Source organism: Photinus pyralis, unplaced genomic scaffold (assembly GCF_008802855.1).
Source record: "Photinus pyralis isolate 1611_PpyrPB1 unplaced genomic scaffold, Ppyr1.3 Ppyr1.4_LG8, whole genome shotgun sequence".
NCBI classification, from domain to species: domain Eukaryota; kingdom Metazoa; phylum Arthropoda; class Insecta; order Coleoptera; family Lampyridae; genus Photinus; species Photinus pyralis.
The window spans coordinates 30840159-30867558 of record NW_022170819.1 but is presented as its reverse complement, the minus strand read 5'-3'; the positions used below and the strand labels follow the sequence as shown (position 1 = coordinate 30867558).

The window sequence follows — 27400 nt, the reverse complement described above, 5'->3', positions numbered from 1 at the left end:
ACTAGTAGATCTGATACTTTTGATCCATCGATCATACTAATCCTAATAATTCTTCTGGTCCTTCTGATCTCTCCGATGCCTGTATTCCATTTGACTTCTCTGATCCATCCGATTCTTCCGAGAAGCCTTGTCAATCTGATCCCTTTTATACCTCTACTACATCTGATCTAGATGATTACAATGTCACTTTTAGTCATATGATCTATCTGATTCATTTCAATCCTGATCCTGATCTGGTTGTTTGTAGGCCTATGATTCTTCAGATACCTTCAACCTTTCTGATACAACAATTTTTTTTCTTATTTCCTGATCCCTGTAGACTGTAATCCATCCATACAGTCAGATCCTTTCGATCATATTTCTCCTATTACCGTTTCTGATCCTTGGTATCCTTTAAAACTTCCCTTTTTCGCAATACCTCCAACCATTCCTGTTCATCCGATTCATACGACCAGTTCGACCATTGGCATCCTTTCAGATCCTTTCGTTTGTATCACTCTGATCTTTCCTGACCCTGACCCGTCTGCTTTTGTAATCTCACCCTTCCCGCTTTTCTATATGTTCCGATCTTTTGAATTTTAGCAATCAGTCCTATGCATTTAATCATTTCGATTCTTCTGATTCTTTCGTTTTATCTACTTCTGCTGGTCCATCCGATACCCTTGATCCATTTGAGCATTTTGATACGAATGGTTCTTCTGGTTCTTTTGGTTCTTTTGATCACGCATTGGAACCATTTGACCTCTGGTCCATTTGATAATCTAATTCCTCCGGTACCTCCGAGAATTTAGAGAAGTTGTAGCGCGCTTTTCAGTGCGGATGCGCATTCAGGTAGAGATGATCAGGGGAGACAAACGCGTAAGGTATCCAACGAACTTGTCGTATTTGTATGTGGCGCTAATTATTATGTTTAGTGGAAAAAGTGCTAAATATTGTTCCACAAATGCTTTTCCGTACACATTAACAGTAGATCAATGCGAAGAAACAATTTCAACACCAATCGAGGCTGGGTCGTATTAAGCTCGGTACTCACGTTCAGCGCATCGGCAGTCCGTGGTCTGCCAGTTCTGACCGACCGGTCATAATCGTTGCTCAAAATCATTCCGGTTGTGTTAGTTTTCACAATTCTCATCAATGAATTTCTTTCCGGTTAAAATTGTCCAGCGAACTGAACGTTAGTACCCAGCTTTACCTGCATGACGTCCTTGTGTATCGTCATACCCACCGTATTCTCCTGACTCAAGATAAGTTCCTACCCTACGTATTTAATAAACTGAATTGCGTTTGCGTTTCACTGAACAATCGTTTATATTGTTGCGTTGCGTGAGACTTTGGAGTACAATATAATTAAATTTATTATTAGAATATTCATTAAAATAGTTTATTAACTTTAAGGTGGATTTTTCGGTTAGGAAACTTGCATTAAATTGTTTATTTCGTTCAATTGTAACCTATAACGTTTGCATCATAAATATTTCAGTCAACGTATATTACCTGCATTTGACAGTATTTATTAATTAAGTAAGGTAAGATATAGTTCAGGTAACGTATCGATTTAGCGTTTATTTGAATACAACGTTTCCAATTTATCTTGTCATGAATTTATCCATGTTAAGTTTTTGAAGTATCAATACCGCCTTATTTACTGTATTGAACCATATAATATACACATAACAGATATATATATATATATACACAAAGTCAGAAAGTTAATACAACGAACATATAAGGAACAATTAAAAGTCAACGAGTCAGTAAGTAAAATCATCACCATTGGCGTATCTTCTATAACCTATATCATGAAACATCACACAATCCATCCATGTACTCATATCCTTCCGATCATTTTATACTACTTTCTATCTGATCGTTCTAACCCTTTTTTGATAGGTACTTCTGACATCTCTGGCACTTCTGACACTTTTGAAACCTCTGACACCTTTGACACTTTTGATACCGCTGATAAATCTGAAATAACTCTGATATCATTGCCATCGTTGACAGTTGCGATATATTATAACGACGTTTTCAATATTTCCGTTACTTTCGACACTTCCAATACATTCGATACTTCTGATACTTCAATCAAATCCTTTTGATTCGTCCAATCCTTCCCATCCAACCAGCTTCTCCAGTTTCTCCGATACTACCGGCTCTCTGACTCTTTCAGTCATTACATATGCTTTTCACATAACACTGATCCTTACAATTCTTCCGAGGATATCCTCGAATCTTCTGATATTTTGCTCCCTTTCGATCCTTACGAACCAGGCAATGATTCCATTTTTGTAATGTCATATTTTATTTTCAAGGTCATCAAAGTTCAACGACCTCATTTTTGCCGTATTTTATTTCATTTTCAAGGTTAATGGACCAATTTGTATAGTTCATTTTTAAGGTTATAAAAGTTTAATGGGGATTTAATATTCTATTTTCAAGGTCATCCAAGTTTAAATAACTCCCTTTTTCGCGGCACATGGACCGTTCAAGGTCTCTCGCCACCTCACAGTGACCTTGGAGAATAGGTCAAGGTGAAGTTTAAGAGCCTGTCACATGTGGTAGTGATTTTGGAAAGTGTGTGACCTTGAAATGTTCGTGAAGGTAAATCTGAAAGATTGATCTCGCTCCCCAAAGGTCAATGACCACTATTTCTGGACTGGATAATTTAATTTCAAGGTTATCAAAGGTCAATATCCCTATTTTTGTTGCCATACTTCATTTTCATGATCATTAAATGCGAATTGAACCCAAACGTGAACGCGAATAGGATCCTTACGTCAACACCAATTGGACCATCACGTTTGAGTTCGTGTTTACGTCTCGGTTTGGGTACACGTTTGGGCTCGCCTTCAACTTTAGTTCGATTGCGTTTAGGTTTGGGATGGATTGGGGTTTCGGCAAGATTTTACAGGCTTGATCAGGGGTTGATGGCATTTGCAAACCCAAACGTGAAGGTTCAATTGGGGTTAACGTATGGATCCGATTCGCGTTTACGTTTGGCCTTCGACTCGCGTTCACGTTTGTGTTCGATTTCCGTTGAAAGACCTTGAAAGTAAAGTGTGGCAGCAAAATAGAAAAATTGACTTTTGTTGACCCTAAAATTAAATAAAGAGACCACAAAACATGGGGTCATTAACTTTCAAATCGAGAAACCGATCTCACAGATTTACCTTGACCACTTTTCAAGGATACCTACAGCCCAAGGTCACTACCAGAGGATAGCGGGACGCAAACTTCGCCTTCATCTCCTTTCCAAAGTCAATGCCACATGTCAGGTGGCTCGTGAAAGTCAGATTGACCTCCTTTTCAAGGTTGGTGAGCGACTTTGAACGGTCCATATACGCCCTTGTTATTCTACTTGTCTACCCTACTTCCTATTCTTCCAACCTATTTGATCTCATCTATGCCTGTTTCTTTCACTTCACTTTGGTCCTTGTGTCCCCTCGTATCCCTTTAACCACTTAAGATTTGATCCTTTGGTCTCATCTGATATGTCAAGTGGGTCATTTGTTTTATATTATTTATATGGTCCTTTTGAACCTTTGACTTATCAGTTCTTCTGATTTCTCCTATTTATGATTCTTCTTTTTTTCATCTTATTTGCTAGAGACCCTTTTTATTTTTTTTAATTCTTTTAATCTTTATTTCTGTTAAAGGCTTTCAGCTCATATTATATTGCGCTGTGTAATTTTGTTGCCCTTTGACATTGATTCTATGGAACTAACGCAACTTCTTTGTTTCAGGTTCACTTGCAACAATCGATCGATTAGAACTCATCATGCCAAAATACGCGATACGAGGCGGGGATGTGACGTTAAAGTGTGATCACAGCGTGCCCTTAGAACAGCTACACAAAGTCGAATGGAAGAAATCAGGCGTGAAGATATTTCAATACGTCAAAGGGCGCACACCGCCATTTCGCTACTTTCCAACGGCCGGAGCCGAACTAAACGTAAGTTCGTTTCACTATCCCTTTAAGACGACCCAAAACACGAAATATTCGGGGCCGTAAAGGCAACCAATTCTTTGATGTCTATTAAAATATCCAATTTAACTTAACAAAGAAGATTGCGAAGCTCAATTTAAGTCTTTGTGTAATTTTACAAAGGCCCAAATTAAGAGACGGAATCTATATTCAAATAACGCGCGGTTTCGGTAATAATTTTCCTAAAAGGTAACGAATGCGTGGTAGGTAATTTATTATGGCGGCTTTGATTTTCCTTCTAATTTGATGACAGCGGGAGCTTGTAAGCATTTTATCCTCCAACTTAATTACGTACGGTTTTGTAAGTGAAGTTTGCGTAGCGTTCGCATTTGTACTGATCAGCTTTATTTGCTTTAGATTAATTGAGAAACACGAAGTTATTTACACGCTTCGTTCAGTCACCATAATCTCGAAGGAAGTAAAATGTGCCACTTTTTGGTACATTTCCGCCAATTTATTGCGCGAATATTTTAGCGGCTGAAATTTAATGGCGTCGACTGTTTTTAATTGCTTCCTTTACTTTACCCTATAATTTGTTAGAGAAGCTTTACCATTTTCGGCCAGGGGACTGTTTCCTGATAAACCGATTTTTAATACAAATTTACTTCGATTATCTACAAAAAGGGCTCTATAACTACGTACCGGGTGACCCAATAAGACTGTTCCTCGGCCATATCTCGAGAACCGTTCATCATATGACTTAGGGGCAAAACAAATTGTTGGGTATATCGGTCATGAAAAATCGCTGGAAAATATTTTCAAGTTGTAAAAATGACCAACAGAGTCCGTAACTGCCATCTTAAATTTTAAAGTTGCATTTTCTATAAGTTTCGCATAATAAACTACAACATTTTTTTTCACATTTTTAAAGAGAACCACCTCTTAGGAAATTAAAGTTGGCACTTAATAACGAATAGTGCGGTTACAGACTCTGTTTGGCTAATGGAAGAGTTCAAGGTATTTGTAACGTAAGCCGTTACTCAGTTTCAGTGACTATACTAAGGATGCAAGTTAGGTTCAGCCACTTGAGCGAGTGCCTATTTGCATTAACGGTGCAAGACTCTAATGCAGTGTTGTGTCCTGCTACATCCTAGGCATTCTCAAGAACATGAAGCATGTTTTCATAATATACAAGCTTCAATCAAAATTTCAATTAGTAGCTGTCGAAATGACCAAACTGAAATCCAGCCGTGAAGTTTTAAACAACGCTGACGAGGGTAAGAAAAAGATGTTATCCATAGGATATCAATAAATGAGTTTTTAGGCGATGATTAATGCACCCCGCTGGGGATGCGAAAGATGAAGCTTCAAAGTTTAATGAGTTCCCTTCTACGTGACACATGATTAAATTTTAGAAGTTGATGGAAATCGAATGAGCGACACGTTAATTTGTAATAAATTCGTGACACTTTTGTATTAATTAGGAGGACATTGCACTGAAAGATGAAAAACTAAAATCATTAATTACCACAATCTAATACCGCCCTAATATAAATAAATCTGTGCCTTAGTGGCAAGTGGCTATGCTAATCTCTACTTGTTGACTGGTAAATGTAAAGGCTGACTACGGTTACATTAATTTTAATTAAGATTTTTTCCCGTTACAAAGCATGCAAATATAGTAAAATTATTGGGTTATCAAACATTGGTAAGAAGGCAACGTAGTCTATTGATTGATTGAGATTTTCCTTTATTATAAGCATCTATACATACGTATATCAAATTTCATTTAAATGCTTCCATAAATTAAAAAAAAATTACACTGTGCATGCGCAAAATCAAATTTTGAAACCGGCGTTACAGTTTCCTTTATTCCAAGCGCATTATGCCTCAAATTTCAATTAAGTGCTTTCATAGATAAAAAAAGTTGGCACTGCGCATGCGCAAAACCAAATTTTGAAACTGACGTTAGACTTTCATTTATTCCAAGTGCCTATGCATCAAATGAGTTGGTAAGACTTTGTCCTGTACGTCGGCAGATCCCGAGAGGCATCTCCCGAAAGGGTGCTCTCTAAGTCTTTCTCTAATGACATGTTTGTAAAGAGGAATACCCGTTACCTTGGGGTTGCGATAACCCTTTTGGACGGCATACAGCGCAACCGTATAGTAGTGGTATCACCAGAAGAGCTTTAAGGTGGCTAGGATCATAAATATATGTTTTAGGTTTTTCTGGCCGTGTGAAACGGTTCCTTCTGTGCCCCAAGACCATAAACCCTAGATTTAACAACCCAGGCTTCTTGAATGAGGGTAATGTCTTGATTTACAGTGAGGCATCTGCCTAAGGGTCAGTAGTCGCGCTACAGTAATTATTTGTACAAAGTGCTCTTTTATACTTATGTATATAGACAATACCTGTCTTTTGTTTATCCTTCGTTGGTAGAATCAGAGTCCAGCAGCGCCTCAATATTCGCAGACTCCTCCCAGTTCGAAACCGGCCCGGGTGAGTTGCTGGAGCTGGAGCAAGCACTGACCACAGGTAGCCTTGACAGCCTGGGCGGTGATGCTTCCGTAGCTACTTGCAGTTGCCCCTGTATCAGCCACTGGTACTGTTGTCGTGGTGGTACGTACCTCATCAGGTTCGGCAGGGTTACTTACCCTGACCTTTAGAGAGGAAAATCCATAACTGAACCTTCCCTACACGATTAAGTTAGCACGATCTTTTCCCTCAATGCCGAAAACTATTAGCATCTCTTCACGGCTGTCTGGAATAGACACCTTTGTCCAGAAATTCTGCACCTCCACACGCCTCTTGATCGCCACCAGATCGTCAGGTATCCCCAGGACCTAGATGGCAGCTTGTAGCTACTACGTGGTGCTCCAGCCTTACTGACACGCGCCTTTCAGCTCTAGTCTGCCCTTCTTCGTCGGCGGTTGGGTCGTTGTTGAGGCATCCGACCTCTACCTATTTTTCCCCCCGCCTACCCGTTTGCTCTAGGATCCTGATTTTGGGTCTGGGTTGGGTCACGGGAGGTGGATGGTTTGGAGGTGGGCCAGCCTGACCTTCTTTCTCCTCCTGTACTCAGCGCAGGAGACAGCTCTTCCGTTACTCGGATCGTTGTTCAGGCTTGGTGACCTGTAACATAGGTTCAGCACGCTCCCTCTGTTTAATTAGTTTGGTAAATCGCTCCATGTCAGAAAAGTGTAAATTCGCCCCTCTAGCTCCACACCCACCACGGAGCCCAACAAGGGGACGTCTATTCAAACGCCAGGGCTATTAGAGGAATTCCACTTCTAAAAGGTATCAGAAAACACGCCCCGTCGGGTCTGGCGTTACACGCACCCTTGACCACTAAACCATACAAGCTCCACAACCACGCCAAGACCTAACACCGAGGGAGAAGTTTTGCTTTTGCAGCGTAAAAGCTAATTAGTTTCAAGATAAGAAAACACAGGTGCAGTTTATCGCTCAACGACGCATTAATTTGTGGAGGAAATGGAGGTGGAAGTTAAAAAGAAAGGGAAATTGTTTTAAATAGAAGAGAAGTGCGCCAATCGTGGCTTTTTTCGTGTTGGGCGTTCGAAACGTAGCCGTTCATTGTTTTGTGTGTGTTTCGCAAATTTGCCGTTATTTCAATATATTATTGGAAAGACGGTCTTGCTTTATAATCGCAAAGTTCTTGTTACAGAAGAAAGTTACTTGAGTGCCACGAGTATTAAGAGATTTAAGGTTTCCTGGTAAAAGTGAATGTTTTGAGTCGAATAATTAAAGAAGGAGGCTTGTTTCTCATTACCCATTAAAGCTTCAAACCTTAAACAAGTTAAAAACTAATCGTAAACGATTTGCATAAAGCGCATTTCCACGCATTCATTTCCCATTTGTAAGATGCAACTTCTGTCAAAATCGTAAAAATCCGGTCACAAATATGAAAGATCGACATGCACATGGGCAATCTCAGGGGCAATCCATTTTTGACGTGCTACTTCAATTTCAGTCTATAAGAAGAATGTCATTTCAATGCTTTTCTAAATAAGAAAGTTGGAACTGCGCATGCGCAAAACCAAATTTTGAAACTGGCGTTAGATTTTCCTTTATTCCAAGTGCTTATACATTATAATATCAAATTTCATTTAAATGCTGCCATAAATAAAAAAGTTGGCACTGCGCATGCGCAAAACCAAATTTTAAAACTGGCGTTGGATTTTCCTTTATTCCAAGTGCCTATGTATCAAATTTCGTTTAAATTCTTCCATAAATACAGTGGCACCACGCTCAGAAAGTCCCTGACAGGGCGTGTCCCAGGGCGCTAGAAATTTAAACCGTACATTCTGGTGCAAAATTTAAAAACACTTTAAGGGAATTACATACCTTATCAGATCGTAGATCCAAGCTATATGCGTCTTGAAAAAGAAGAGTGTTTATAAAACTGGAGACGGAAAACGTAAATTAAAGCAAATACAAGAAGCAAAGTGTAAACAAAAATAACGTGAAGCGTCAACTGTCAAAACGGAATAATTAATAATTATGGCGCGGAATGTATCGCGTCGTTTTGCATACTTTCTATTGGCCAGCCGGAATTGTTTCAAAATTAGTTCGCATATTTTCCGCGGCTTTTCTGAGCATGGTGGCACTGTACAAAAGTTGACACTGCGCATGCGCAAAACCAAATTTTGAAACTGGCGTTAGATTTGCCTTTATTCCAAGTGCATATGTATCAAATTTCATTCCAATACTTTTATAAATAAAAAAGTTTGCAATTCGGTTTATAAATGGTCGAGATGCGAAAAGGACACTGTGAATTTTGAATCGATTCGACTCAACTTTTGGCATTGCGTATTATATGGCTAAGGCTATGCCCATATTGAATTTCATGCAATTCAGTTCATAACTAACGGAGATGTAAAAGCGATCGGATATTTCTAAACAAAATTATCGTTCACACGGACAGATAGAGGGACAGACAGGCAAAGGAACAGACGGACAGACCAACAGACAGACGACAGACAACAATACAAAATTATAAATGATCTCTAGGATCGTTAATAAACGGCAAAAGTGTAAAATTATGGAACATGTAAAAAACGGTTTGTTGGTTTTTTTACAATAACTTTTTTTGTAAGCGGTACACAAAAAATTCCTTCCTTGGTGCAAGCCTCGACACCATAACGAACCAAATAGCGAAAAAAGTAGAACAATAGCTCTTAAGATAAAGAACTAGTAGCGTCTCATAGAACGAGCGGACGGACGGACGGACAAAGTGGCCACAATAGCGCATTGTTTTTATTATTGTGGAAATGCGATAAAAATGTAGCAAGCTTTAGATCCTTCTCAACCTTTCTAGTAGGTACCTCTTTCACCCCACTAAAGGGAAAACCTGCAAACTAAGGAAACATTAAAGATTTTAGGATTTCAGGAACGCCACGAATTTGTTAAAATCGGCTGGAACTATTTTAAATTAAAAGGCGATATAGTGCAACTCTGAAACAGACTCTAAATGCTCCAGCATTGTTGTATTAATTTCTTTTGTTTTGTTGTTTAATAACTGTAAATAATTGAGATGTTTTTTTATTTAAGTGTCGTCGACCGACTGCGTGTGTGGTATGTGTAAAAACAAACCCTAAATGCTTTCCTTTCTAACCAAAATAATTGTAGTTTTAATTCCTTTTGTTTTGCGGTATAAATCTTTGTCTTGGTCAATTAAGTAACTGTCCATTATTTTTTATTTTCCGTTTCTTTAGTGAGACGTAGTGACTGTAAGTAGGGGGTTATGCCACGTGCGAAAATTGACACGTATAAATCAAAATGTAGATGAAATCTTGCACGTTTCTCAAACTGCATGTAGTGCATTAAATGCATCTGTTACCACCAATAAGTAAGTAACAACAAACAAAGATAATTACAAACACAAATTTCTAATTATTAATCAGAAACAATCACCGCCCAGTATTGATTACGTTTTGCTTCTCCGCCAAACATTCCCAGTTTAAGTTCGCAAGTTCGTAGACGATAATCCCACGTTGTGGGAAACTTTACGTTCTCTCCGATCGCATTTTCCCCAAAAGTGGAGATAAAAATTTAACTTTCCACTTTGGATAAGCTTCCGCATCTTTGGTGGCCTTTGATGAATTTTATTTTAGTTAAATATTCTAGAATGTCGTTTGTATTAGGCAATGACGGCATGACTTGTTTGTGGTCTCTGTGTGTCTTGTTGCGTAACGATAAGTGTGCCTTGGGAGGTTTTTAAAGGAACGAATTTTTTGTGGCCCGTTCGATTGTATTTAATGAAATGTGACGGTCGCCCTTTGTCACCTCCCTTCGGATTTATTTCGCGATTTATTTAGTTTGTTTGCCTTTTGAGCGTGTTAGATTCGATAAAAATTTGTTTACTTAGGGGCTTTTGATTTTAACGTGTCGTGGCAATTACACGGTACCGCCTGCTTTACCTTTCCGTAAGCGTTTAATTTAGTGGAAAATCGGACAGTTTGTACATGTATATGTTATGCATGGTATCAGTGATATTCATTTAAAAGTAGACATAGGGGTTGGTGTGTACTTTTTTTTCTATGTCTACTTTTAAATAACAAAAACTCTTCTGAAGGACGCCTAATTTTATGCAACCAAAAGAACTTCTTAAAACAAATAAAGATCTGGCTGCCATATTAATTAATTGGAATATTATTACTTTGACTTCCGTATTTTTAATTTCGTTCGTGTGCGATGTATTCAACTGAAAAAAAGTTGATATTGTCAACTGGTATAGTGCCGGTAACAGAACCGTAAGAGACTAATTTTCTATGTTGATCACTTTAAAATTTGTGGTTGTTTAAATGCGATGCACATAAGACACGGTAAACAACCCTCAGTTTTAACAGAGGATACGAAAGTGAGCATTTTAATTTTTGTGGATAAACCCATAATGACAGTGCAGAATGCGCGCGCATGTTGCATAAAATTAGGCGTCTTTCAGAAGACTTTTTGTCATTTAAAAGTAGTATAGTAAATCTCTATATCTACTTCTAAATGAATACCACTGTGTGTTACCACTGTGATTCCAGTATTTTCAGTGAAACTGTTCTTAAGCAAATAAATTCTATCCGAAACTGCCATTAGTCCCAGAAACTCCAGATTGAGGATTGAGCAGTCTACATGTACCTACGTGAAACAAATAATGAAAAAACGGATGTAAGAACTTTCATAATGATAAGTACAGTAGGAAGTGAGGAAGGTTTGGAAACGGGAATTGAGTGGAGATAAAAAAGATGAATCGGAAAAAGGAGATGAAGGCAGTGTGGTGGAGCGGTGAGCCGGTTAGGGGTGGGCGCTTGTCGAATTCTTTTTTATTCGGATAGGAAAAGAAGTTACGAGAAAGCGGAGGCGGCGAAACCTACGCGAGACGTCGAGATGCATCAAACGCAACAGCTTTAAAGTCTCTAAAATTGCTAGTTTCTCACTCAGGGCTGTAAAATCTATGTCTTTACGGTCTTTGAAGTTTTGCAAGTTTCGAAGTTCTCTAAAACTCCCTCAAAGGTTTCTAAGACATTTGAAGTTCTAAAGCCTCTAAAACTGCTGAAGTATCTGTAAAGACAAAAGTCTCTAAATCGCCTTTTTAATTTTTTTCTAAAATCTCCAAAAGCTCTCAAACTATTTCTGTCCCACCAAGGTTTCTATTTCTATCTTAATAAGTTCTAAAGTTTCTAAAGTCTCTGAAGTCCGCAGCTCTAAGGTTTCCACAGTCTGTGAAGCATCCGAAGTTTTTAAAATGCTGAAAGTCGCGAAGGTCTTTAAAACGCTCAAGGACTCTAAAACGGTCTTCAAGGTTTCCAAAATGTGCAATGCTTCCATATTATCTAAAGACCATGAAGTTCTAGACCACAAAGTGTCTAAAGCCTCTATACCTTTTCTTCAAAGTTTTTGAGAAACCTATAATCCCAGAAGCGTCTGTAGTTTCTAAAATGTAGCAATTCTCTAAAGTTTCTGAAGTTACAAAACCCTCTAAAGCCACTAAGGTTTCTCTCTTAGGGCCTCTACAGAGGCTAAACTGTTGGGAGGTTTCTGCCCAGTGCTCTGCATGTCAACGTGCACACACACGCGGGTAAACGGCGGGAGTAACTAGGACTCTCTTTCGCATTATTTAACCTCGTAATGGACGAACCTTGGTCCAAACCGATCTTCATGGTCGCCGGTCACGGGGCAACCAGTTCCAACTGTAAGTACCTAGGTCGTCAGTTCGGGGCGTCGGGGGCGGCTAAGCCTAACCCGAGGCATAACCTATTCCATCTGTCATTTTATTACGCAATTTGGAGAGAGAGCCGCTTCGCCCGCAACAAAGGTACACGATTCCACGCACCTATCTCGATACTGTATATCAGGATGGTGTATGGGTTGCAGAGTCCTCTAATCACTGCCGGTCAGTTGTCGGAAGGAGACTGCATGATCCCGAAGGTCACGAAGAAGATCCTGCACCTGAATTTCTAGATGGGGAACTACTTTATCCATGCGAGTGCCAGGGATGGGGCCTGCATCTGAAGTTTTTAAAATGCTGAAAGTCGCTACGATTTTTAAAACGCTCAAATACTCAAAATCCGTCTTCAAAGAAATCTCGATTTGGACAACATTGGTTTGTTGTAATTCCTGATACAAAATTGGATCTTTGATCAATAAAGCTCCCGTTAAGGGCTTTTTATTTCGATGAACCTTTGAAAGAACAAAACACTCCGACTAAACTTCGTAAAGTTCACTTCCTTAATACAATTTGAACAGTCACTTTAAACGTCGTAATAGATAAATTCTTTATCTTACAACTAACTTTCTTTTGAAAAACTTTGCAATTAAACAAGACTGACCGTCTTTTCAATAATTCGCTTAAATAATGACAAATCTACCAAACGCACACATAAACGGCTACGTTTCAAATCCAACAACCCAAACAAGCCACGATTAACGTCCGTCCCTTCTAACACTTGTGTTATCGCATCTGCGATAACACGTGCCTATCTTGAAACTAATTAGCTCACGCAGCGATAACGCTCTTAACGCACTGACCGAAGAAAAACGTGAAAAACTTTTACAAATACTACATAAATAATTCCTAACTGAATGAATTTAGTCTTCTAATACGTTTTAAATTTACAATTTCGAACAAAGTAAGCAAAACAATTATTTATACAAAATCAGACATCAAATAATGGAATAATTCTGATACACTAACATTCACGAACTGACGAAAATCTTTAATCTTCAAGATAAATTAATATCCAAACCTTGAAGGGCAGTTAGCACGAAATTTATGGATCTCTTAAAATGTTTTTGAAGGTTTTTAACAAGCGCTTAATTGGCTTCTAAAGATTTGTTTGGAGCACCTTTCTTTAAAAACATGAACCGATATTAAGAGCCTTTAAGACACGGAGTTCCCAAAAATCTTAAAGAATCCCCAAAAGCATTGTAGAAGCTTTTAGAGTCGAGATTTCCTCTCTCTTTAAGAGTCCAGCCCTAATGGCATTCGTGGGCCTTTGAGGGTCTTTAGTCTTGAAGGGTTTTTAAAAACCTCGAAAGGCTCTAACAACTTTCAAAAACATTTAAAAACCTTAAGTAGAGGCCTTAAAGGTAAACAACCCACCGTTTATTAGAAAAACATCCCCTCCCGCCTTCCTCCCCGTCGTGGAGCAAAGTCGAGAGGTCATAGCGGGGAAACGAGGAGGGGGGGGGATTAATCTCACCACCTCGAGTGCATGTGGGGACACATCATCTGTAATTTTTTTCATACAGCTAATCCCACGTATGGGAAGGGGGGGGGGGGGGGGGTCAAACAAAGAAAAATGCGTGGAAGACGAAGACGGCGAATGAGTACGCACGATGTTGCGGTGTTTCCAACGCGCCGTGTGCCGACCGCGCCCCCCCCCCTCCCACCTACGTCGCGTAGCGGTAAAGTTGGGACGCCGTAGCGGTAGAACAGGAGGACGTATCGAGCACTGGGGTTTGTGCTTTGGATTCGTATATCGACTGCGTTTTTATGCATCAGGTCGCACCCGCTTATAGATGGCAATTTAGGCGTTTATTCGGAATCGACAGTGCTTTGAGTAAATGCGCAAGGTAAGCCCGAAATATGTCTTCTTTGTGTGTTTTAACATGCGAGGCGAAGCGTGAAGCTGGATGGCCCTCTACAAACAAGTTACATGCCCCAAAAAGCATACTGCGTATGCGCAATAGCCAACTTTTTTATATTTATGGAGTAATTTGAACGAAATTTGTTTGGTAGGTCCCTTTAATGAAAGCAAACTAAATGCATGAAAAAATTGAACTGCACATACTGTACATGCGCAAAACGCAACTTATTTATGTATCGATCATATCACCGAAATTTCTATGGTAGGTCCCTCTAACGAATAGCGACCTATAGCATGAAACGAAACGAGCATACAAATATCCAAAACGGCATAGGCATATATTACACCGAAAAAATGAAGACACAAACGTAAAAAATAGCAGATTTTCGGAAAAATTTGTGCGAAATAATCTCACGCTAGCGAAATCTTAAAATGCAAAGCATTTTTACCGTATGCCATACGATGAGTTTGGCTAAAAAAGAGACTATCTATATGTTGGTGCTTTTTTGAACCGAATCAAATTTCTTTTCGCTTTTTAGATTATTTCAAAGACACAACTCAACTACATGTCACAACACTCAAGCCAAAAGAAAAAAAAAGAAAAATAAATAACAATAAATATTCTATTAGGTAAAACAATAACAAACGGCGTTTGCTAGCAAAACGGCGGTAATAGATTTAGTTGTCAACAACAATAAATCGTAAAATTTGTTTCATGTTTAAGGTAAAAGTGAATACATTCGAGAAATCTAATCTTGTCATTTATTGTGTAATCGCATTTTACGCTAAAAACCTAAAGATGCCAACATGAGAGAATTCAGAGCAAAAGTGGCGATAGTGGAATAATATAACAAAGAAGCTTGTTGAGAGATACGCTTCTGGCAAGAAACTCGACTCAATCAAGTGTAGCAATTAGAGAAAGTTTGTGCGATGTAGATCTGAGATACTCTTCTTGTGGCCTGAGAGAATTATCTTAACCAACGAATGATTTGCAGTAATGTGTAGTCTTCTAAATTGCGAGCGGCCTAGTTGAAGTAATTTTAGTGCTCGTTAAGCGAATTTATTGGAAGATGTTTGTATTTGGCAAGGGTTTAATTGGGAAGTAACTAATATAATAAATAATAGGTGGCGCATTTGGACACAGGCTGGGGTAGAAAGAAATGAGATTTAAAATATAAAGTAATATCATTGCATTGTTATGAACTTGTAAGGGTGTTTGGGTTAATAATTTATAAAGTAGGTAAAACTGAAAAATGATACCGTAAACCCCCCGTAGTTGAGAAAGACTAAAACCAAACCGTTCTTTAAAACGAATCCACGATCCATGTCCTTCAACAACATTAGAAAACTATGCATTACTTTATCTCTTCACACCAAGAAAGGTTTAAATGCTCAAAGTAGGAGCTATTGAAATAGCACAGAAGTTCAGGGGGAATAACAGACCAATAAGACAACCAAAAAAGAAAATGAAAAGATACATATTATAAAACCTTCGAAATCAAAGTACAACTACGGAACGTATCTCCAAGATACCCCAACAATGTAACTAAAAGTTACTTTTTTTTATTTGTGATTACTTGCTATCAATATTTGTTTATCTCATTTCATTTGTTACTCGAGATCTCCGTTTAGGAGGAATTTATTACGAGTTAGAGTACTACTACCCTAGCCTATTTCCAAGTTTAATGTATGTTTCAGGTATATACAATCATATTTATTAAGAAGTAGACATAGAGATTTACGTGTATTGTTTTTCCCTAGGTCTACCTCCAGTCCAAATTTCTAATGATATCTTGAACCTTAAATTTGTCGCTTCAAGTTTTGATCTTAAAGCTAAAGACTCCAATCCGAACAGCTTTAACTTGTTCTGAACAGTTTTAACTTCTAAAAGGGAAGAATTTTCACTAATAAAAAATTGTCATCCCCCTTTTTATTGAAATTTGTGTCATCAGTTCTAATTAAGATGGTTGATCCCTTCTAGTTTGTTCACGGAAAAATTAATCTGAACTTAACGTTCACAATAATCGAAATATATTTCGGCAACATGCTTGATTTCCCTCGGAAAACGTTCCCTCGGCTTAAATTTGACTAGAGAAATCTAATCTGCTTCCGAACTTTACGCGGTTTTAACCGTAAGTTTTGCGGAAAAACTCCTGTGTACTTTACTGCTCAATAAAATACCCGAAAGAAAGATATGCTCCGAAATACTTGACTCTCTCGTGACTCGAACTGGAATTTCGCTTTTGAACTATAAATTTGAAATACAAATTCTTTTGATTACTCGCAATTGGCTAACGAGCTCTTCCACGTCTCGACCCGTAAAAATTTATAAATCTTTACTTTGGACCAAAAACTTGACGCAATGGTGGCCCCAGATCGCATGCTCTTAAAGCTCTCCTCTAGATTGAGCCCTACCCATCTTTTTGAACTACAAACACCCACAAAATGGCATCGAGCAATTAAATTAGCTATACTTAATTACGAATTCACATCACGCTACCGCCAGTAATCGACACCACCCCTTTTTTAATTTTGCAGCTTTGCGTTTCTCAAAGAGGGCATGTAAAGCTGGCAGTCCCGGCAGTTATACCACGACTGTCCTTAAGTCACACAGATTTCAAAAGCAATTAGTGTGAATTGGAAACTCGGATTGCGGTGCGTTTAATGGTGAAGAAGGTACACAAATCGTGGAACGCAAAAACTTCATCGTAATCGGTCCATTCTTTTTCAAGATATCGTGCTAGTGTACAAAAGGACGAATGGACAGGCACCGCAAAATTATTAACTCGTTAGGAACTCGTTAATAATTAAGAAAGGAATATGAATGAAAGGACTTACTTGTTGTTGTTTCAAATCGTTTATCGTCTTCGTTTGTTAGTCGTTTGCGATAACGAGGATTGTTAGTTGATTTAATTGACCAAAGCGCTGATTGGCGACGACCAAGGCACTGCTAACGACGAAAGCTTCCCCAGAACGTTGTACAAATAGGTTGGGCGAAAAATGGCAGGCTGCTTTTTAACAGACACGCTCATTATTGATGGTTGTATGACGACATCTTGTATTTTTCGATCGTTGTTTAACAAATGCGCACATGCGGACTTAATTCTAACTTTGACCGCTTATTCATCGCACAGAAAAAGTGAGGATATACTTCGATAAGCGAAATAGTCTATTACAGATGTCAATTAACCTAGCAGAGCAAGGTCAGCAGAACACAATCAAACATATTGCATAATTATGTGCTAATTAGGTGCTAATTAAGCGCCCTATTCCAGAATTAAATGCTCCTTTTTTTAGATTATGAACTTCGATAAGCGAAATAGTCTATTACAGATGTCAATTAACCTAGCAGAGCAAGGTCAGCAGAACACAATCAAACATATTGCATAATTAGGTGCTAATTAGGTGCTAATTAAGCGTCCTATTCCAGAATTAAATGCTCCTTTTTTTAGATTATGAACCTGCCAGAACATGTAATAAATTTAAAAAAAAGAGCATTTAATTCGGGGATAGGGCACTTAATTAGCACCTAATTGTAGTTAGTTCAATTTTCATTTTCATGGTTTTTTGAGGTAGTGCTCTGATGAGTTCGTATGCACCTAGCAGAAAATGTAATAATTTTTAATAAAAAGGAGCATTTAATTTGAGAATAGGGCACTTAATTAGCACCTAATTATAGCTAGTTCACTTTTCATTTTCTTGAGTTTTAAAGGTAGTAGTGTTCTGCTGAGTTCATATGAACCTGGCAGAACATGTAATAATTTTTAATAAAAAGGAGCATTTTAATTCGGGAATAGGGCACTTAATTCGCACCTAATTAGCATCTAATTATGCAATATAAAAAGTTTGATTGTGTGCTGCTAACCTTGATCTGTTAGGTTCATGGACGCCAAATGCAGGGCGTGCTAAGGATAATTTCTCTGAAGAAATTTCAAAAGAATAACCAAAAGAACGAATTATAGATTGTGGACGCTTCACTCTCGGAACTCGATTTATCCATTCAGCGCGTATCGTTCTTATCTTACAATACGAGTACACGAAGAGCACGGTTCAAAATGAAAAGCAGCACTTCTGTTCGTAACACCCTGCAATAGGTGACCCAAAATCGAAAGAAAGACCTGACATCTTCAGCACCGTATCCACTGTTTAAATCATTTCACGTCTGGTTCCCGTTAAGTTACCCTAAAATTGATTACTCCTTTCGAGTTCACGTCCACTTCCCCTTTATGTTTTTCTCGACTTCATTCTTATGCTTCCTTTACCTTTCCGTTAAGGATTATACCTACTCAAATTCTCACATGGTTTGCAAATTCTCCTCAAATTCCCTTCGTATTCTTTTCGTACTTATTCTTAAGCACTCGAACACTTCGAAGTTACTCGAATTTGCTACACATTTCCGTTTCCCGAAAATTCCTTGTTTCATGTTTTAGATTTTCCTGATTTTAGTGTGATTAGTGCGCTGTCCCATAAGGATAATCCGCCATTGATGGTGACGGTTTTGAATAATGTCACAATGAAATTTATTTGCTATCGACAGAACTTAACGTTTTTACAGGCAAACTACCCTGTTACTTTCACTTTGGGCAAATGTAACAAAATTAGCTTGAGGTAAGCACATACTCAGGCAAAGTGACGGTGGGTCGGGGTGAATATCAGAGTTCTTATTCACTATTACAAATAAGCAAAAAGGGAATAGTGGTAGTAGTAAACCGCATAGGCGCCACTTCGTCTTCAGTAAATTTGAAAACAGAGGAGAGATTCTTTACAAAAAGGGGATACAAGGCAGACTAAAGAGACCCTTGTTCTGGTCTTGCAAAGCTAAAGAAATAAATACTTGATAGGGATAGAACAGTAATTGACTTCACGATCGAGGGTGATTTAATAAATAAGCTCAAAATATTACAAAGAGGACACTTTCATATCTAGATCTGCAATGTCGATATTTAGATTTAAATTAATTGTTAGTGAAAGGGGGTTAACGCGTATCAGAGTAATTATTAATAACACAACGACGCTTGTATCGGAAACCAGTATGTAAATGTTATATCAAGGAGTCGGCGAAAAATAAAAATTACCCTTGAAATTCGGGTCGCAATCTTGTGAGCCCAAAAGGGCGCGTTCAGCTTAATCAGTAACAGACACAACACAAACAGACAAACAAGAAGGGTAATGAATAGCGCAACACAAAGTATATTTCGTAAGCAATGCTAACGTCTGACACGGAGGCAATCGCATATTAAACTGTAATTATTATTGATCTAACCAATTCAAAACATAACCAAGATCATATTATGAGCCAATTCTTCGGAGTAAAACAATTAACGTAACTAAAAATATTGTAAATATCGGCTTCGGACAAAGTCGCTGTAACCTCAAAAACTAATTTACAAAGTAGCAGTAGCTAATACTTCCAGTAACACAGCTAATCTGAAGGACAGTGTAATCAGACAAAAGTAATAACGTGTGATATTATCATCCCGTCAAACCGCATCCGTTTTAGCGGGAGCGGTAAAAACGCATAGCGTGACACCACACTAATCGTCAACAAAATCGGTTGTCGGACGGTATATTCTTCGTAGCGAAGCAAGTAGGTTAAGTAAAATCAAATATACCTATAATCTTCAAGGTTTCGTTGATACTTGCAGTTATAGGAACTATCTTGAAATCTCCAGGTATAAACTTCGAGTACGTCGTAATGTTGTTAGAATGGAGTAGATTCACTATCGTTACGTGCAGGTAAAAGTCCGTACCTTACTTTTCATTAGAATACTGTCGATTTCAGCGTGTTACTCGATAACGTGTGTAAATTCCTGTTCTTAAATAAAAATATTAATTGCAGCTTGAGGTCTGTCACGGAGTATCGATGAAATTAAGCTATTTTACCTTTGAGTCGTAGCCGCAGCTTTTCCGAGCTCAGAAGGGCGCTGTCTGCCAATAATTTACAATCAGATAAAACACAAAAATGAAATGCCGGAGAGGGTATGAACAGCACGGCGGCGTATAAATGGCGAGAACAAAATTATCGTTTCAGACGTCGAACAATTCAAATACTAGAAATCGTAGTTAGCCCTTAACGACAAACAGGATCCAAATTTCGTTAGAAAGTAAAAGCAAAATGTTGACTGGCACGAGTTGTCGGTTTAAACGGTGATTAACAAAAATAATCGTTAACGTTACTTTACAAAGCAAAAATAACTAAATGTTTATACAACAAAAGTAAAATAATTAATTTGAAACGGGAGTAAATAGTAACGTAATGTATATCAAATCAGTTATCGGAGTCAGAACGGTGAAATCGTAAAGGAATTCAATGATTAACAATAATCTTCTAAAAGGATATCGGTAATACTTGCCGTTAAAACAAGAACATTAAGTAAATCTTCCGGTCCAATCATTTTCAAGTAATATATCACATGAGATTATTGGGCTCTACCTCAAAACTCAAAATAACAGTTCCATGTAAAATGCAATTAAATCCAGATTTGATGTAGGTGTTTATCAAAGGATATCGAAGTAGATAGTAATATCCTATTGTTCAACGTTGAAACAAACTACAAGGTGATGAGTGCAAATATCTGGCCCTGGCAAATATCTGGATGACGTATTGGAGTATCGTGCAGAAAATTAATATCATTCATTTGCTTTCTGATGTTTGACATTTCGTATTAGCACGTATTGATCGTGTGATGCAAATTACGGAGCGTGTATTCATCAAGCTCTGTCGACACAATCCCTACCGAGCAAACAGCTTATACTTTTATAGGTCGCTGTGTAGAAGTAACTTTTATTTTACCTTAATGATGTTTAACTTCCGCGTGAGTGAGGTAAAAAGTTATGAATTATGCACTTTGTTTTACATAATTCAACGCCAGCTGTCCTCTTTACTACAAAAAAACTTGTATAGAGCGTGAAGTTTGTAGCGGCACAGGTTATTTTGGTTATATTTCACGTTGCATTAAGCCAAAATACCTCCCTCAGTGAGACTCACTTTGACATCAATCTTTGTAAAAAATTCTATGAAGCTTTCCCCCGAGATTCCCGAAACGAAAGGTTTTTTCTCCCCTGAAAAAAGCAGGTTTTGCAATTTGACTGACATTAAACGGCGTGTAATCAAAACTGTACTGAGTACTTGAAAGGAAAGGGTTCGAGGAAAAAAACGGTGGTCGTTTCATTTTATGCTCCCCAGATTCCCGAAGAAGCGCTCATTGAAATGAAAATTTATTCCGAAGGCAATCAACCGTAAATTTACAGTATCGGATATGCAATGTTTAAATATGTAAAGTGAAGGACAATATCTTACATTTTAAAATATGTAGTACAAACAGGGCTGTAAAACCTGAATAACATAAATGGAAAAGGGAATAGGAGGAGAAGATACGTTCACTTTCCTTCTATAAAGCACACACTTCCACGTTTTTGCTTGTATGCTAATTTTGAAATATGGCAAAATGTTGTTATTCAAATTTAGTAGGTTATTAAGCTTCGTTGCTGGAGTGACAGTTTCATTTTGGCTGATACATATTGTCTCGCTGTGTTGATGGACCAAAAAATGAAAGCATGCTCCACGTTGGATTGTGACAAGTTGAAAAGTTGAAAGCACTTGTTGTTCTCTTGATCACGTCAATCTATTTTCTACGTAATGTTACTATTTGTAGAGTATATAATTATAGAGTGCTGCCACGCATGTTTTTTTTTATGTTTAACAAAAAGACTGATTGCGCTATGAATGGTTCATCTTTGTTGATCAAAACACAATTTTGATCATTATTACATAAAAATGCAAACTTTTTATTTTCATTAAAATTGGAAAGAAATTGTAAGATGATAAAGTTTGCAGATGATTCCTTTGTGTAGAATTTTCTTGTTGTTAGAAATGATTTCTTTAAGCATTATTTTCGTATAAATTTATACATATTTAAAATAAAAGTAAATGGGTATTGATAAGAAAACAATTGATTTTTTTACGTGGTCAGAAAAGGGTTTTTAAGGTTTACGAAAAATATGTGCGGATTTTATGAAAAGCAGAAGTGGTTCGCGATAACGCTTTTTATAAGAGGCAGTAAGAAAGATTTTCTTGGGGATTTCATTCTCCGTTACGCTCTACGAACGACGTTAATGTTAATTTTTGATTTTGAAATGAACGATTTCTTAGTTTTGCGAATTGAAAAAGTGTGTTGTACGGTTACGGTCCTGTGTCATTTAAATTCTCGTATTGTAATTGCAGGTGCACATAGTGTCCTGCAATAGTGCGTCGGTCTTTCTTAGCTCATATACCTGGTAAAAAATATCAAAAAACCTTTTGTCCAAATGTCAACTATAGATGGTTGCGCATCTGCAGAAATTATTTTTTAATGTACAAGGTGTCTCATTTTTAGTGTGTTAATAGAGAACTGATTTTTTCAATGTCATGTCATTTTTTAACTTCTACATGGAAACCTATTCACTGTTTGGTTATTTGTCAATGTTACCAAATTATTAATTTTTTTCCGAATTTTGCCCATAAGTAAGCCCTACTTCGATAAATGGTATATCGACCTTGATTTTAAAGTTAACAAATACATTCTTTGGTCAATAATGTTAATCTGAATAAAAAAATGCGACACTTTGGTAATGAGAAAGTTGAATTTAGTGATACAGGGTGTTCACAAAAAAAATAGTAAAGTTTTGAAATTCATGTCATAACTATTTTTCTTTTACAAAACCACTATTTTATTTCTCTATTTGATAGTCTTTTGTGTGCTCTTCAATTTTTATAAGGAATGTCCTGTGCCTACATCCCATAGTTTCTAGGTTATTCATAATAGGTACACATTAATTAGTTACATGTTTATAAACAGGAGCAGGCCGTGATAATAAAAAACCATAGAATGCATGCAAGAATTCTATGCAGAGGTCAAAAAATGACATCTAAACAGCTAAAAATATACAGGATGTTCCATTCAAAAATAATTTCTGTAGAGTCGCAACCATCTATGGTTGACATTTGCAAAAAAAGTTTTTTGATATTTTTTACCGGGTATGAGCTAGGAAAAACCGACGCATTGTTGCAGGATCCTGTATATTGTTTTTTGGTACGAAGTGCACTGAAGATCAAAACCAACAATAAACCTAGTCTGAATTTAACATTAAGATCGTATTAGTATTTGAAAAGTAAGTTTTTCTTTTAGTTTCGTGTCTGACTTTGTTTGATGAACATTGAATTTGTTGTAGGTTTACGTTTAAAATTAAAGCGTTTGTAATGGTTTTTAAATTTTGTCACGTGTGTTTACGCATCCACTAAATTCAGGGTCTTTTGTAAGTTGGGCAAACCGAGTCTGTGACTTAAATAAACACTGTTGATTTAATTTTGTTCCTAAATGTAGTTTTTGTGGCTTCTGTCGGGTAGTCTTGAATGACGGATCTCTCCTCCTATTGGTTCTGCATCCTCGTCAGAATCACCGATCGGTCACCCTGTATGTCTAATTCCAATTTTTATTCACGTTAGATGATGTCATGGATTGGGATTGGACGCAAAAGCGATCACGTCATCTGATTTCGAAGTCGATTTTGTTTTGTATCTAAATTATTAGCCCGTATGAATAAAAGTAAGCAAATGCTTATACTTGCAAAATTCAAAGTAAATACTCGTAAGTGCTCCTTCGCACTGGGCGACTTAGCAGCGCTTTTAAGCAGAAGGACAGGACGCAGTGCAGCGCTGCTAAACCATGCTAAACAGACCAGTATGAAGGGGCAGTTACGAGTATTTACTTTGGATTTTGCAAGTATAAGCATTTGCTTACTTTTATTCATACGGGCCAATGTGTCAATTTTGTTTAAATAATTACCGTGTTCATTTTGTTTATTTATTTGTAAATCTAAATTACGTGTTAAATTAGATGTAATCATCTGGAAATTATTTGCTACCTATTTGTAAAAGTTTATCTCATGTTTTCTTTCCGGTCGTAGATAAGAATTTCTTTTATAGCTGCGTACGCTAATTGCATTTGCAAGTGCAGTTTGATCTTTCGCAGACGCACATTGAAGGAGGGACGAAAGTGAGGAAAGGGAAAAGGTTTTAAATAAGCAAACCGGTCATTAAACGACAGATTTTGTTGGTGGAAGACTTTGAAGCGTGGCCCGTAGTTGAGCGTATTTTGTACGACAGTCTGTCTTGGCAATTATAAAGTTTTAGTGCAATCGAAGTTCCGAAGTATCATCATTATGTCTCTGTGTGTACATCTGTTTTTTTTTTAATTTCAGTTACGACTCGATTTTGGATTATTGGCACTTTAAGGTAATTAGGATTTGGTTTAATTAATTGTCCATCGATCGCTTGTTTGCGTGGTGTGTGTTATTCTGGCCCTGAGTGCCTGTTTTCGTTTATATCAAATAAATTTGTTTCATCTGTAAATGTCTGGTTTTGTATTAATTGAAAGTTTTTAATTAATTCATCGGAATTTTGGGGAGGGTTAAGGCTTTCAATTTTTGTAAATTAATTAATATCATTTACTTCGATCTCGAGAATTTGGTCGTGACGGGGGCTGGACGTGTCTCAGGAATCTCATTCCTCCAATCCCTCCGAGCCTCCCTAACCATCTGTTGCATTTTATCCATCTAATAATCTCTATATCTACTTCTAATCTGTATGATCTATCTGATTCTGACCTTTTGGCGGCCTACGGTCCTTGTGATACCTCCAGTCTGTTTGACCTTTTCGATCCATGCAATCGATCCTTCTGATGATTTTCATCTTGTTGATCTTTCTGATCCTTCTAACCCTTCTGTACTTTCGTAACGTTTCAAACCTCCCGATTTCTCAATACCTCCGACCATCCCTGTTCATCAATTTGATTTCACCCTCCCCGACTATTGTCATCCTTTCTCATTCTTCCGGTTTCTGGGAAACATCTGATCCGTGTGGTTACCCTCACTCTTTTGGTTAGACCCGTCAGTTGACTGCTATGCTTCGAATCTAATCTTTCACCGCGCTATGGTCCTTCCGATACCTTGACTTCCTTCGATCTGTTTGATCACGCCATTCTACGTACCTGATGTTTCCTTCCTGTCCACCTCAGCCTGATCTTTCCGATCCCTTCAATCTCCTCAACCCTACCCTTTCGCATTTTTCTTGCCAGATTCCTCTCATCCCTCCCATACTTTTAATTCAACGAGTCCTCCTTACCATACCGATCCTACCGGTCTTTTTTGTATCTTTCAGATTTAGTTTCAAATCGTTGATATAAATCTGATCCTTCAGAGTATTGTGAGAGTTCTGATACTTCCGATTCTCCTTCTATTCTTCATTCTTCAAGGCATTATACTTTTTAATCTTTCTGGTCTTTCAGATTATCTAACCCTCATATCTCCTACCCTTCCGGCGTTTTTCATCCTTAATGCTTATTTGTCTGATACCTTTTGATTCTTCTTATTCTTCGATAACCATAGTCCGGATTATTTTTACAACCCTTCCTAATCCAGATAGGATTCCGACTTTTCGCAGCTTCCAACACTTTTGATTCTTCCAACTTTCACATACCTACTTACAATCTTTCCAATCCGCGCTTTTCGGTGATTCGAGGATCGTCGAGAACGAGTGCGCGAATTGATATAGAAAAGTGGAAAAAGTGCTAAATATTGTTCCACATGTGCTTTTCCACATGAACAAAAGGTTAACGTGTAGAAGTATTTTCAACATCAATCAAGCAAGTAAAATGCGTTGACCTACTTTCCATTTTCACGTGCTAAAACCTATTACCTGCATGTTCCTATGTGACGTATACCGCCCGGTTCAAGAGAAAGGCACAATTGTTTGCATCCTACGTATTTAATAAACAGAATTGCGTTAATGTTTCTCTGAACGATGTTTATATTGTAAGACTTTGGGATAAATTATAGTTGAATTTATCATTAGAATTTTCATCCAAGTTGTGCATTCATTTAAGATAAATTTTTCTGTTAGGATTCGAAACTTGCATTGAATTATTTATTTCGTTGAATCGTAACCTATAACGTTTGCATCATAAATAAACCTGACGACGTATTACCTGCATTTGACAGTATTGGTTAATTCAAAGGTATAATTCATGTAACGTATCAATTTTGATTTTGAAGAAATTTTTATTTTTATTTTTTTATTTTATTTTATTATCCCTCTACATATAATAGATGTTACAACACGTGTCTAAAAAAAGTACACGGAAATGTGTCATTGCAACAATTTCTATTTACATATTCGATATGTTTACTGTGTGATGTTTCTACAATATGTCAATTCAGGGCTCTGATTGGGACATTATAAACTTCATACTTGGAATTTGTAACAAAGCTATTGAATAAAAATATTTGTATTTCAAATGTAATCAAGCCATCTTCTTTTATTCATGAGGGGTTTTCAAAATCGTCGCAATGCACTTCCAGCCCTTTAAATTTCGTTTTAAGCCATTATCCCCTTTAAGTCTAAAGTGGTATAACGTTTTAAAGTGCCCGAGAGTATCCATACGGTCTGGTCACTCTTTAATGTCCACTTGGTTTTATGGCGCGCAGCTTAATTGTAATGTTCAAAGGGGATTAGACATTTGTTATTAAAGTCCATCGCTCCAACGACGATAGCCGCCCTCGCGCTACCAAATTCGGACAGAAATTCAAATCAGCAGACAGCGGACGCAAAGGGACACCTCCACAATTGATCGGCGACATCAAGAAAACCTTTTGCCGTCGAGGATTTCATTCTAATACAAAGGCGCACGAAATCGAGTTTCCGAAATTGATGTTTGCATATCGCACGGACGATTGTTTCAAACCTCCTCCCCCGGACGTTTCTGTTGCGGGTATTATCGCATTCGTCGGTGCAAATTCAAGCCACGTTTTCAGATGTTGCTAATATTAAACTGGAAGGGCTCGCATTGGGAATAAAAGCCAAAAAAAATATTAATAAGCGACAGTGAGGGGATGATGGAAAATCGCCGACCGCACAACCGAAAAATAATTCGTTAGGGAGCTGTGGAATACAAAGGATGTGCGTTTTTACAAATATGGCGTTATCTTTTTATGGGGAAAGTTCGAAAATTTGGGATACTGCTCTGAAGTGATTTTGCGCTGTGTCACATTATTGCCTATCCTTAGGTCGGGGTTTGAATGCCACAGAAACGCATTCTCTTTGATTCCATAAAGATGCAAATGAGAATGGGTCACATATTAAATGGTTATATGTGTCTCTGCAGATTTCATTGTTGCTACGTGTGAGCCACATCATCCTTGTTACTTATAATTTGAGTTTATCGCAAGCTTACTTGCTACAAAGTTTCTCATGCATTAGGGCCACAGTAAATCCTTTTAATTAATCAATCATAATTAATCACTCAACATAAAATCTTCTAACACAAGTCAAACGTACAC

At 37.6% G+C, this 27400-nt stretch overlaps 1 protein-coding gene across 1 annotated transcript in view; it reads left to right on the top strand.

Moving 5' to 3' along the window:
* Positions 1–3746: 3746 nt before the first annotated feature.
* LOC116179536 overlaps positions 3747–27400 on the top strand; it is a 46359-nt gene continuing 22705 nt past the window's right edge. The window contains exon 1 of the mRNA XM_031499331.1: positions 3747–3952. Coding sequence (XP_031355191.1) covers positions 3779–3952 — 174 coding nt within the window. The 5' untranslated portion in view covers positions 3747–3778. The remainder of the gene's footprint in view (positions 3953–27400) is intronic.